Here is a 14,727-nt window from a genome sequence, read left to right on the forward strand (position 1 = left end):
AACATACACATTGCTCCCAATACACACATACTGCACCCCTCACACACACACACACATACACACCCTCCCTCAATACACACACACACTGCTCCCCAATACACACACAACTCTTTACCCAATACTCACACACACACTGCACCTAATACACACACTGTCTCCAATAAACACACACACTGCCCCAATACACACACAGCACTGCCCCAATACATACACAAAAACACTGCCCCAATACACACACACTGCCCCCTCACACCCACACTGCACCCAAATACACACAATACACACACTACCCTCAATGCAGACACTACCCCAATACACACACTGCACCCCATATACACACACTCACATTACCCCCCATACAAACACACCCACTGCCACCCACTACACCCCTCCTGCCCCATACACATACTGCACCCCTCACACACACAATGCACCCCTATACACACACACACATACTGCACCATTCACGCACACACTGCACCCCCCACACACACACTACTGCCCCTATTCCCTACTACTGTCACTATTCCTTGGGAGGTCACCATTGCACTACAGAGAGCTGTAGTGGTTATTGTGCCTGGATTGTTTCTTTAAATAATCTACCAGTGCCCCTCCTGAGATTAGGTTCTGGATCCGCCCCTGATATCCATAGCAATACCACGTCCACGTGATGATTAATCAATATCTCGCACAAGCAAGTAAACATGGCTAATACGCAGAATGACAGATCCAAATGATCTCGCCCTTGCTCCCAATGATTACAGTTTATGGCGCGGGAACGGTGTAAGCTGTGTCAGTGATAATATCTCATGTGCTCATTTCACACAATGGCCATTTTGTACCTCTGGGAGCAGGCAAGGACGTTCACTTATATTTTTTCATGAGTCATTTCTTTTCTATATGTCAGAATGATCTCAAATAAAAATCCACCACTAATGCTTTTCTCTCAGATTCCATAAGGCAGCGTTAATTTCCCATCAGGCAGTGAACTCACAGAAACGATATCGAAATGAACTGCAGCTTCACGTCAGTTATATTATATTTGCCTAAATTACGGCAGAAGAAGAACTTTAAGGTTGGAGATCTGAGGTCACTCTGTAACGTGATCTATTATTAACCATTATTAACTATTAATCATTAGTCGGACGAATGCCGAAACAAATCACAATTTAAGGAACCAATCATGCACGTCTTCCTTTGAAATGTGAGGGAAATGGATGAAGAAGTAATATTCATTTTACGTCACATTGAACCGTGACACAGCATGATAACATTTTTATTAAGCTGCAATATCACCTGGAGGAAAAAGAAAACCAATCTTAATTTAAGGCCCTCGCTTCGTACTCTGCTGTATGGTGGTGCTATAATGATGTTCAGCATTTAGAACACCGTGTTTCAGTTTCCCTGATTGAATTATGATTCAGCGTCCAGTGGTCCGTTTAAAAGTCGATCTTTAAGAAATCTATCATTCCATTATTAGATAAAGCTGCAGTTATGGCTGTATCTTAATGTATTGGCTTCATGGTGTGTTTGGGGTACTGTGGGGGGAGGGGGGTGGGCAGTAAATTAAACATCACAAGTTATAGCGAATGATTCCTATTGGCTACTCAGCCTTCGATAAATGAAAACTCTCTTCTTATAATCAATCATAGTAAATATGCACGATATCCATGCGGAAGGACAGTGCCTCGAATTTTGTGAATGAGACGCTATGACTCACAGTCTACGGTCTATCATCGGCTCTCACACAATTCCCAGCACTGTTGACTGGGATTCTGATACTATGTTTTTATCAAGAGCAATATAATAACTCGGCCTGAAACCTTCTCTTCAATTATATTTCTATACATGTTTTTTTTTTTCTTACAATTTCTACCTTTTCCCTGTTAAATTATTCAATTTTGTAAATATTTTAACTAAAAGGCCCATTTCTCATCCAAAAGAGAACCTTTACTTCTTCACAACAGGATCGGCTGAGTGGCTGAAGGATGTCGCAACATGAAATGCTTGTTGTTTGTCCACAGAGTTTGTCCTGTTTCACCTATGTAAAATCCACATCCCAATGGTCAAAAAAAACTGCAGGAAAACGAGTCTCCCCATCAATCAGAAGGAGCAGACACCTGGGGACCGCTTTCTGAGCTGCAATTATGGCATCAAGGACATAAATGCAAAAATTGTCATGGGAAATTCCAAACACGCAGAGAATGAAAATCTGTGTACAGTGTGTGGTAACGTGCATTATGGAGCGCAGGTAGTTTATAATTACAGGGGCTATTATGGCTCAATGAATACATTATAACACAGATATTCTATAGTTGCTATGGGAACTAAACTTCGCAGCCCAGCAATGTGTGAACTGCTTTCTCATAATGCTCGGCCGGCCATTACCACACAGGAAATGAATTTACCAAACATCCAGGATACCCCGGTGTGCCGTCATATGTAATCTCCGCAAAAGAATCCCTATTAGATTTAAATCCTTGAACTGGTTATTTGATCTGTTCCATGGAATTGGCCAGAAGATTATCTCACGGATGGAAATCCCCTGCTATTGATGAATCCTTGTGTGTTTATTTTAACACAGTTTTTGTCAAACATTATGTGTGTTATACTGTGCTGCCAGGTTCAATATAACATAGCCATGCTGCTTTTATAGCAGACAACAGCTGAAGTAGTAGGCTTCCTTATCACACCACAAGTACATTATGTAAGAAAGTATTCCCATGAGGAAAGTATTTTAATTATGACTCGATTAGAGTCTGCATGTATGTACAGACGTCGCTGTGCATCAACTGTAGCAAAAGTTATCTAATTGTTATTTGGTTATTTTGTTGCAATAGATATGTAAAAATTGTTTAAAATCAGGTTATTGGAATTAATTTCTGTACCATACTATATATCTGGTGTTATCTGCACTGTAAGAAAGGTTGGAAAGGAGGAAAAAAAATTCACAGAAATGCTCCATTTAGTTCTGACGTACAGTTTTGGCATATTTATCCTAACCTTTTATGTCACCATACCCCACTCCCTCTAGAATGTAAGCTCATTGAGCAGGGCCCTCAACCTCTCTGTTCCTGTGTGTCCAACTTGTCTTGTCTTGTTACAATTACATGTTTGTTAGTCTACCCATTGTACAGCGCTACATAATTTGTTGGCGCTATGTAAATAATAAAAACAATAATATTTACAGTTACTATACAGACACAAAAGGGAAAATTTAAGATCATAGATTACACCTAGTGTAAGAGATTGCACCATTATCTATAGCAAGGTTTAAGACCATACACTAAAAATACACAGGAAAACTAAACTTCCATCTGAATGCCTATCCCTTGCTGACCTGACTGGTTACTCATTGTTTTAATCAATGGTGCTGGTGAAAGTTCAGTGCTGCTAGTAGATATGATAATATAATGTTTGTAAAATTAGAAAATGAAGAGAATCAAATTCTCTACCACAGTGGTCTGACTACCACAGTTGAGCCAAAGTCAGAACTTTGTTAAAGGTCTGTTTGCTATTCTTTTATACCCAAACTGCAACTATTTTAACTGCAACTGACACACCATTAGTGGATAGTGGGTTGGCTGTCTTCAAACTCAGTGCTTACCCCCATCTAGAGGCAAGTAAGACCCTAGAGGGACCTAAGCAGAAATACCTTAGCATTGCTTAGACCTTAAAGTCACAATTTCAGCATGTTTGCTTCAAGATGTAGACAGTAATTTTTTATATTGCGCGTATTAAAAACAAAGTAACAAAATCGACAGCAACAAATAAAACCATGCACAAACGAACTAAAAACAAATAAATAAAAGATAATCTTTTGTGCTCTTTCCGATTTAACCCAAATGACCCCAAACTGCTCCTGTTTTTACAAGATTGCCCTTACCTCAGGTAATCTCTACGACAAAGGATAAGATTTGCTTTTGTGTAAAGCGTTGATCCGACCTCTCCAAGGCGACAGTCACAGCATGCACATTTTAGGCAATCTTCGTGCCAGTATTTATCCAACGCCTTCAGCAGGTAGCGGTCTTTAATCTTCCGATTACAGCCGGCGCAGCCTTTCTGTTTACCTTTGGGTTGTACTGAGAGCATCGGCACACCTTCGGAACAAAACAAAAAAAATTATTAAAAGAAATGATAATAATTACCTACAATTTTCACTACAGTGCCTTTATCATAGAAAATCTAATTTACGCTCAAACCTGGCACATTTATCCATTGAGAAGCAAAACAATTTGTTTTCCAATTATATTTTCAGAAACACGAGTATTTGTGAATTCGGTACACTCTATTCTCTACAGTTTCTGCCATTTATAAGAGCTGGGATGATAATATTGGCCATGATTAATTTGCATGCAAATAAAATACAGTATTAATGTATTCCCTTGTTAGATATAACATTCATGCTTTATTGCAGAAGACGTTTAATGGTCATTAATGTCGAAAACAGTTTGTTATCTGAATATCGAAATATTGTTTTGTACATGATTTCCTGTACCAGTTTAGTTTTAGTAAATAATATAAATGCATAAAGAGGCTACTCAGAAAAACACAAAATGCTTATTTAGTGTGACCTTTGCCTGGTCTCATTAACCCCTTCAGGACGGAGTCAATAGTGCACGTTCTGATCCAAACAAAACGTAAACAAAAACTGGAATTTGCGCTATATGTCTGTTCACCCGTAGTTCCCCTCTTTCATATTACATGCACCCACACTTATTATATATAATTTTGTTCAGGAGAAACAGGGCGTTCATTTCATATCAAATATTTATATATGAAACATAATTTACTATGAATAAAATAAAAAAAATGTGAGACATTTACATTTTTTAAAAAAATTTGTAGTTCCGCCTCACATTTTAGTTGTAAATGTCATAATACTGTTTTTTTTACTGCAAAAAAATGCACATATTTGTAATCAGCGATGTCTCACGAGTACAACAGTACCCCCCATTAACAGGTTTTATGGTGTTTTGGAAAGTTACAGAGTCAAATATAGAACATTCCATTTTCAAATTGAAATTTGCCAGATTAGTAATGTTACCTTTGAGACGGTGTGGTAGCCCAGGAATGAGAATTACCCCCATAATGGCATACCATTTGAAAAAGTAGACAAGCCAAGGTATTGAAAGTGGGGTATGTTTAGTCTTTTTTAGTAGCCACTTAGTCACAAACACTGGCCAAAGTTAGAGTTCATATTTGTTTTTGTGTGAAAAAAGCAAAAAACTAATATTTGGCCAGTGTTTGTGACTAAGTGGCTACTAAGAAAGACTGGACATACCCCACTTACAATACCTCGGGTTGTCTACTTTTGCAAATGGTATGCCATCATGGGGGTAATTCTCATTCCTGGGCTACCATACGCTCTCATAGGCAATACAACCAATCTGTCAAATTTCAATGTCCAAAAAATTAAATGCAACACCATAAAACCTGTACATGGGGGGTACTGTTATTCTCGGGAGACTTCGCTAAACACAAATATTAGTGTTTTAAAACAGTAAAACATATTACAACAATAATATAGTCCATAAAAGTACAGTTTGTTTGAAAAAAATGCAAAAAAACTTCACTTTTACTTAAAATATCATCGTTGTAATACAATTTACTAGTTTTAAACACTAATATTTGAGTTCAGCGAAGTCTCCCGAGTAAAACAGTACCCCCTTTGTACAGGTTTTATGGTGTCTTGGAGAGTTACAGGGTCAAATATAGTGCTTGCTAATTAAATTTTCTGCACTTTCTCCCTGTGTTGTCAGGCACGTCAATCAAATTTTAATTAATAAATTCACATTATTTAAATATACACGTAAAATTTTAATATATATGCATTTATAGGTATTTAAATTCTACGTATATACTAATGTAATCTTTTATGTAATTATATGTATTTATGTATATATGTATATTTGCGGTTATTTGTATTTTATATATAGATAAATATATATAGAATGTCATTCTAAGTGTATTTTGTTACCAATATATATATATATATATATATATATATATATATATTAATAACAAAATACAGTTAGGATGAAATTACATATGAATATATAATTTATATTACATTTTGTTTTAATATTTAATTTATGTATTTAATTATTTAATTTATTTATTATTGTAATTATACGTATATATATATATATATAATATATGTGTATATATCTATTATATATATAATATATATACATATTATATATATGTAACGTCATTCTAAGTGTATTTTAATATTAATATATATACTAATATTAATATTAAAATACACTTTGTATGACGTTACATATATAATATGTATATATATTATATATATAATATATATATATATATATATATATATATATATTATATATCTAAAATACTTTACATTTATTTTTAAACATGTTTAATTTTTTTTTTTTTTTTTTTTTTACACTACCTACCAGCAGGGGGACTGTCTGATATTTTAGACAGTCCCCCTGCTGGCAGATCCACAGCCAGCTATAGGGGACCATGTGATCGCTCTTTGAGAGCGATCACATGGCCCCCAGGGGCCTGATTTGCCGGGGGATGGCTGCCTGGGCTCTGAGGTAGCCCTCCAGAAGAGGATCGCGGCGGAGGTGAGTACATCTCTCCTCCTGGGGCTGCAAGCCGTTACGCCGTTCTATGTCGCCGCAATGGCTTTAAAGCCCTTTAAAGCGGGACGGCATAGAATGCCGTAACGGCATTAAGGGGTTAAAAGATTTTTTATTTTATTTTTTTAAGTATATCGATCATACTACATACTCGAGCAGGCTGTATATAAATATCAAAGGGACATTCTAAGCATCAAAACAACTTTACCTTAATGAATAACTTTCGGTAAATAGATCATACTTCAGCAGTCTCACTAATTAATTATCTGCCATTTAGGAGTTAAAAAAGACAAACCTCCTCTGGCTGTGACTCACACAGCCTGCATGAAATAATCAGATTTCACAGCACATTATGTTTACTTTAGACGTTCTTAACTCCTGCTCTGTTTATCTTTAATCACACATAGGAGGCTGCTACAGGGTCTAGCAGGCAAACAGCAAAGCAGGAGATAAGAAATTCTACATTAAACAGACTGTGCAATAAGGAACGTTTAAACATTAGATCTCTCTTTACAGGAAGCATTTGGGAGACTGTGTAGGTTACATGCAGAGAGGTATGCCTTGAGTTTCATGAACAAAGTGGCAGATAACTGAGCAGTAAGACTGCAGAGGCATGATCTATATACACCAACACTGCTTTGTTAAGCTGAAGTTGTTTTGGTGACTATATTGTCCATTTAAAGCACTCCAGCATCCTATACAGTGAGAATAACAATGGAGTTCTCTCTCCCAGGTCCTGAACTGGACTAATTCCAAATACCAAGCTATGGTCTGCTGTCATTGTCCTTGCTTTAATGTAGTTGGATAAGCTTTTCAAATAATTTAACATTTTTGGATAAACTATTAAAAATTGTTTTTTTTAAATAACAAAACATATCATATAAGAAAATATAAAAAATATCAACATATTCAAATATTAAAAATAGTTTTCAAAACATTAAATCATTTGAAAAGCTTATATAAAATTATTAAATTGGGGTAATGATCAGAAAAGTTTGTAATTTATGTCTGCTCTTATTAAACCTTGATTTTCAGCTGATTGCAATTCCTATTTGACATCCTACTGTGCATTCAGATTGCACTGAGAAGTGGGTATTCTGTAAATCAGAGCTGCACTGAGAACACCTATTACAGTGAGTGGTCATGAATTGCGTTTCCACTGACTGCACTTGGACTCAACTATGCAGATAAACTCAGTGGATAAACTGATGGAGAACATCTGGTGGAGACATCTACACAGGACCGCATACTGCCTGGGCCATCTTTAACCCCTTAAGGACACATGACGTGTGTGACACGTCATGATTCCCTTTTATTCCAGAAGTTTGATCCTTAAGGGGTTAAAGGTCCATTTTTTTTAAAAAAAATCACTATTTAGCAGATATACTTACAATGAAAACATGCAAGCATTTAATTATTCCTACAAGACACTCAATATCCAAGTTCTGACCTTATTAGCAGATATATTCCAGCGTGGACTTTTTGATCTGCCAAAGATCACTGTCCCATTTTCATACCTGCACCGTAGACTCTCACCTGGAGGACTTCTCCACAGTTTCCCCCTACTTGTGGGATGCCTTTCTACACAACATTCAACTCTCCCATCTCTGCAGGCTTTAAAAAAAAAATCCTTACAAACCACTGTCTACCATCTCATCCCTTAACATCCATTGCAACCCTGCCCAGACTTCCTGTGGTTGTCCAATCACAGACTTCCCAATGCAGCTCAATAAGAAGGCTTTGCAAGGCAGGTGCTCTGGCAATTGCTACCTCTTGAGTTTATCTCCACTGAGCTAAACAGCCAGGAAGTAACAGGACCGGTGACTGATTGACAGCCAAGAGGGTGTAACAAGATTCATTTATAAAAGTTATATACACAAAGAGAACATTTAGGGATCTTGCTGCAGTACCTAAAATTAGGGGCATAACATAGTGCAAATATTGTTTGATGTATATGTATATACAGTTTTACAGTTGCACCCACACATTTCTGATGTAACAAGCGCCTTATGGGTGCCACCCACGGTGTTAAATAGGTTGCTATCCACCAAGCTAGCAGAAGGAAGCTCCAGCACACTGGAAAAACTCTCTGAATGTGTTTTTTTCTCCAAAATGATGTTTATTCAATACAAAGTAGTATAAAAAGCACATACCATATATACTCGAGTATAAGTCTAGTTTTTCCGCACATTTTTTGTGCTGAAAAACCCCCACTCGACTTATACTTGAGTCAATGTCTGTATTATGGCAACTTACATTGCCATAATACAGACCAGGACCGCCGGGCTCATTACAAGCCCGGCCGGTCCTGTTGGGGGCTGGCAGGAAGCGTTTACTTACCTTTCTTGCAGCTCCCTTCTCCTGCGTTCTGGTCAGCTCCCTTGTAAATCTCGCAAGAGCCGCGGCGTCAGAGCATTGCCACGGGTTACCGTGGCAACGCGGCACGCAGACCGCGAGACTTACAGGGGAGCTGACCAGAACGCAGGAGAAGGGAGCTGCAAGAAAGGTAAGTAAACGCTTCCTGCCAGCCCCCCTCCTGCACAGTACACACCACTGGACCACCAGGGACAAAAAAAAAAAAAATGTGAATAATAAAAAAAAAAAATTAATAAAAAAATATTAAAATTAAAAATAATTATAATATTAAAATAACAAATTAGAATATTTAAATAAAAAAATTAAAAATAATAAAAATGCCCTCCCCACACACACACTCTGCATTATATACACACACACACACACTCATACAAACACACACTCTGCATTCACACAAACACACAGTGTTTATATAATGCAGAGTGTGTGTGTGTTTGTATGAGTGTGTGTGTGTATATAATGCAGAGTGTGTGTTTGTATGAGTGTGTGTGTGTATATAATTATAAAAATCACAGAATTTCATAGCCCCAAGTTTTATCCTCGACTTATCCACGAGGCATAGCATATTTCACAATTGTTGGTCACAAAACTGCACTCGACTTATACATGAGATCGACTTATACACGAGTATATACGGTAATTAAAATAGCAGTCTTACATGTTTCGTCCTCATCCGAGGACTTCCTCGGGGACCCGTGTAATTAAAACAATATTCAACAAAAATACAGTGTAAAAATACAGCCTAAAAACCCTCCCCAACCGTCCTCCTTAAATAGGGCTAATTCCCAAATGTTCATTGGTGATGTAGTGGGTATTTGGAGAAAAAAACACCTTCAGAGAGTTTTTCCAGCGTGCTGGAGCTTCCTTCTGCTGGCTTGGTGGATAGCCCCCTCTATTGTGAAACTGTATATATACACACACACACACACACACACACACACACACACACACACACACACACACACACACATAGATATAGATATATATCTCAAACAATATTAACATATTATGTTATATCCTTAATTTTAGGTACAGCAGCAAAATCCCTAAATGTTCTCTGTGTGTTCATATCTTAACCTTTGGAGGCTGTGTAACTAAGCTGAGTATTATTTTTATTTATATTCACACAATTCACTGGTGTTAAGATGGAATGATCACAAATATATAATTTATAAAACCGACCAATTTCTATTTAAATTTTTTTTTTTTTTTTTTTTTTATAAAAGCAGTTGATTGATTTGTTTTTTTATTTCTGCGAATACTTTCCAAAAAAAAAGTTGGTTGTATTTCTAGAAGCAATGGGTGTATATGGTTCTAGCAATTTGGTTCAACACGGGTAATGTCACACCGGAGCAAATCCAACAGTTTGACTAATTTGGTAACAATCTGATGAGATTGTAACGGAACATTGGATGCCCAGAAAATGCCCGTTATTACCCTCTGCCTGGTAACATTCTATGAAAACCATGAAAGAATCCCAGGTCACACTGATATACTGACAAATCAAAGCTATATTTCTGTCTTTAATTCTTCAAATCACATTCATTGATGTCAGACTGTGCCTTCAGTAATCCGATGTGGGAGAATGATTGTGCATGATATGAGTGGGATCTATTCAATAAATACCCCACGCACCCAACATCTTCAGCGGTTAACACAACCATAAACAGTTACACTGCTTATATATATATATATATATATTTTTTTTTTTAAGTAAAAGTGACATTATGAATAAATATACATTACTAAACTTGGACAGGGGAGGGAACATACTACAAGCTGCGATAGTGGTTAAGTGCATCTTCGTCGAAGCCTAAATGGAAAACGTTTTAAAGCTTTTTAAAATTTCAAGGTTTCTATTCATTATGCCACTTCTGTTTCCAACACTTATTTGTAATTTATTACAGAGGCTACGTTAAAAATAAGAATAATAATAAAAATAAAAAAAAACAGCAAATTGCTTTGGTGTCATACGACTTCCTGTCTAAATGTTCCTTTTCGCCTCCTAAAGGACAAATAAAGTCTGTTTAATAAGTGCAGTAAACACTAATAGTCTATCTATACTTGACATTTTGTAGAAAGCACTAAAAGCCCCCCTTAGGCTGACACTACTTCTGCTGCCAGAGCACACACTTTTTACTGTAATAACTGACCTGGCAAGCTAAAAGCGTACGACAACAGCACTTAAGACAGTTTCACACAAACACTGAAGTATTGATCCTTTTGATAACAAAGTAGCTTCTGTACGGAGGAGATAGGTCAAGACACATTTAGCAGGAAAAAAAAACCCTTAAAGCTTTAAAAGTTGCTTTTTTTTTTTCTTTCTCCAAACCTCCTCAGTGTAACTAATGATTTCAAATGCCACCCTTTCACGCTGCCGCTAAGTACAGCCTTTTTCCTTGCCGGTTATTGCCGTTAATATACTTTAATGCTAAAAAAGAAATATTCAGCGAGGATCTGAAATGCTTTTTGCAAATTGCCACCCTGATCTCCGGGTAGCTCCCGCCTCCCAAAATCCTCCCCTCGGTTTACAGGGAATAAAAGATGTCATACGAAGATTGAATTGATTTGCAAGAGATAGCAGTAAAATGTATGTAGGATGGTAACATAGTGCGTAATATAATAGGCTTTTACATGATTGACTTAACTACCAGGGGCTGCTGCAAGAGGACCTAGGTGGTACATTGGAATCAAGCAGGACAACATCTTAAAGGGACACCATAGGCTCCTAAAGAACTTTAGCTTAATGAAGCAGTTTTGGTGTATAGATCATGACCCTGCAGTCTCACTGCTGAATTCTCTGCCATTTAGGAGTTAAACCATTTAATTATGCTTCCCTAGGAACATCTCCCCTGCCTTTAACTGGACACACTTTATGTAAAGAGAGATTCCATTTTTAAACTTCCTTTATTGCACAGTGTGCTTCATTAAGAATTTCTTATCTCCTGCTCTGTTAATTACCTGAAATAAGCTGGAAGAGCCTCCTGTGTGTGATTAAAGTTCAATTAACAGAGCCGGAGATAAACACTTCTAAAGTAAACACACTGAGCTATCAGATCTGATTAAAATGGAAAAAAACATTTCCTACAAGTTATGTGAGTCACAGCCAGGGGAGGTGTGGCTAATGCTGCATAAACAGAAACAAAAGTGATTTAACTCATAAATGGAAGAGAATTGAGCAGTGACACTACAGGAGCATGATCACCAAAACCACTTAATTTAGTTAAATTTTTTTGGTGCTTAGAGTATGCTTTAATGCTGTCCCCGATAACAGCATGAGATACAGTGTGTTTGATTTCTCATTGTGGCTACGTTCATTGTAAACTGTGTTTACGGGAAATTCTATTTAATTCATGATTGCAGCTGCAATCTGTGGTGGGATAGGAATAATTATTATTCTCACGCATGGAATATTGATCAGTCCTGAATCATGATATATAGAGCAGCAATATTTTGTCAATGCCAAAAAATTCAGACGTTCAGTAAAAGACCCCAACAACAATTTATTGAAGATTTCTATCTCCGGAGTTAATTTTGCATAATTTGGTGATTGCTTTGCCAGGGTGTCAATGGAGTGTAGTTTGGGAAAAATAACATTGTAGCCATCAATATATCACCGTAATGGGAGCACAGTCACAATCCCAAGTTCCCATTATCACAGTCATTCACTAAAGTAAGAATTCAAATTTAAAATTTAAGGTCAAAATAGCCGAATTAAAAAAAAAAAAAATTCCCAAGCTCAGCTAGGCTTCCAGATTGGCTACTTCAGCCTAAAATGAGAAATTCACTTTGAATTCACTTTGAATTTTCACTTTAGTTAAAGGGACACTATAGTCACCTGAACAACTTTAGCTTAATGAAGCAGTTGTGGTGTATAGAACATGCCCATGCAGCCTCACTGCTCAATCCTCTGCCATTTAGGAGTTAAATCCCTTTGTTTATGAACCCTAGTCACACCTCCCTGCATGTGACTTGCACAGCCTTCAATAAACACTTCCTGTAAATAGAGCCCTATTTAGGCTTTCTTTATTGCAAGTTCTGTTTAATTTTCTTATCCCCTGCTATGTTAATAGCTTGCTAGACCCTGCAAGAGCCTCCTGTATGTGATTAAAGTTCCATTTAGAGATTGAGATACAATTATTTAAGGTAAATTACATCTATTTGAAAGTGAAACCAGTTTTTTTTTTCATGCAGGCTCTGTCAATCATAGCCAGGGGAGGTGTGGCTAGGGCTGCATAAACAGAAACAAAGTGATTTAACTCCTAAATGACAGTGAATTGAGCAGTGAAATTGCAGGGGAATGATCTATACACTAAAACTGCTTTATTTAGCTAAAGTAATTTAGGTGACTATAGTGTTCCTTTAATAACCCTGTAAGAGTAATGGGTCTTCAACCAAACAACCATTTCTAGCTTGGCTTACACAGTACTCCACGGTGACCTCCGACTCCACAACACTACGACACAGCAGGGAAATTGTGAATATTTTTACAATCCGTACAATGTGTGATTCGGGGAGGAAACTAACTATTCAAACACGTAAATATTCTTTATTGAGGATTTTTCACACTAATTCTTCCAGAAAATGGTTGTTAAACAAGCACACATTATTCGTTATGAATGTATTTTTTGTTATGCGCAGTTTGCCGTTTTAGACGCTCACAAGCCTGCGCTTAATAATCAAAATGGAATCCTTCCTCATGGTTTGTTTGTACATATTTTAGTAAAAACGCATAAATACAGCCTTACTCTAAATCAGACACCCCACGTTTCAGAGCGTTTATCGTGCCCTGCATTACTGATAATTTATTTTCTTTACGTTTAGCCTCTCGCTGTAAGTAATAATTTTCTACCTCCTACCTTCTAGCCTTATGAAGCTAATCTATATATTTATTGACGGCCCAGTCTGGTACTGTTTCTAATAGTAAAATACAGTTTTTATCTATAATTTGTTTTTCGCTCTCCTACTGAAAACATTTTACCCCACTGGCTGTTTGTAAGGATTAGGGAAAATGTAAAATATTGCAAGACCAAGTTAGCATTGCCTACTGTTTTAATTGCGGCTGTCATAAAGCAGCCTAAAGAGCTGCAACCACGTGGGTGTACTGGATGGAACAAACAAGGAATCCGTGGGTACACTGGGTGTTCCTCGAGGTCATAAAGGAGTCTATTTACTAAACAGTGAGTTAGAGGAAGTTGACAACTGACATTTTTGGCAAAAATACCAAAGCCGGGCAAAGAGTTGAACTTGGTTGGAGAATTTTTTTTCTGGTCTGGTTATTTTGACATAAAATTTGCCATTCAGTTGTCGGTGTGTTCAGCTCGGTGAATAAACCTGTAGATATTCGTGGGAAAGGCTAGCACAGCAAAACTGTTGATGAGAGTGTGAAAAAAAAAATGCTGCAATTTAATTGCAAATTCTGAATCACTTTGCAAGCATTTGATACATTTTGTAGCCTAACCTATCATGTTATTAGGAGTCATTTACTTAGTTTAACAGTTTTATTGGAATCAAACACTGCAGCTGCTCATAGCATAAGACTAAAAGCCTTATAAAGTACAGTGTGCACAAAAAAAAGCAAGATTAATAAGAGCTACAAGTACTGAGAAATGAAGAAAATTGAAACAAATTATTTGTATTTTTCTTGAAATTTTGGATGTATTGGTATATCAGCCTATGAACGTTACATGAGAAAGTACTTTCATTAACACAACTCCAACTACATGTTGGGATG

General features: G+C 36.9%; 1 protein-coding gene across 3 annotated transcripts in view; it reads right to left on the reverse strand.

Moving 5' to 3' along the window:
• The window catches only part of LMO1 (LIM domain only 1), a 112,814-nt gene that overhangs the window by 15,104 nt on the left and 82,983 nt on the right, over positions 1–14,727 (reverse strand). For all 3 annotated transcript variants that reach the window (XM_063438452.1, XM_063438451.1, XM_063438453.1), the window contains exon 2: positions 3,887–4,100. In XM_063438452.1, the coding sequence (XP_063294522.1) occupies positions 3,887–4,100 (214 nt within the window). The remainder of the gene's footprint in view (positions 1–3,886; positions 4,101–14,727) is intronic.

The sequence above is a fragment of the Pelobates fuscus genome, chromosome 12 (genome assembly GCF_036172605.1).
Source record: "Pelobates fuscus isolate aPelFus1 chromosome 12, aPelFus1.pri, whole genome shotgun sequence".
In the NCBI taxonomy this organism is placed as follows: Eukaryota; Metazoa; Chordata; class Amphibia; order Anura; family Pelobatidae; genus Pelobates; species Pelobates fuscus.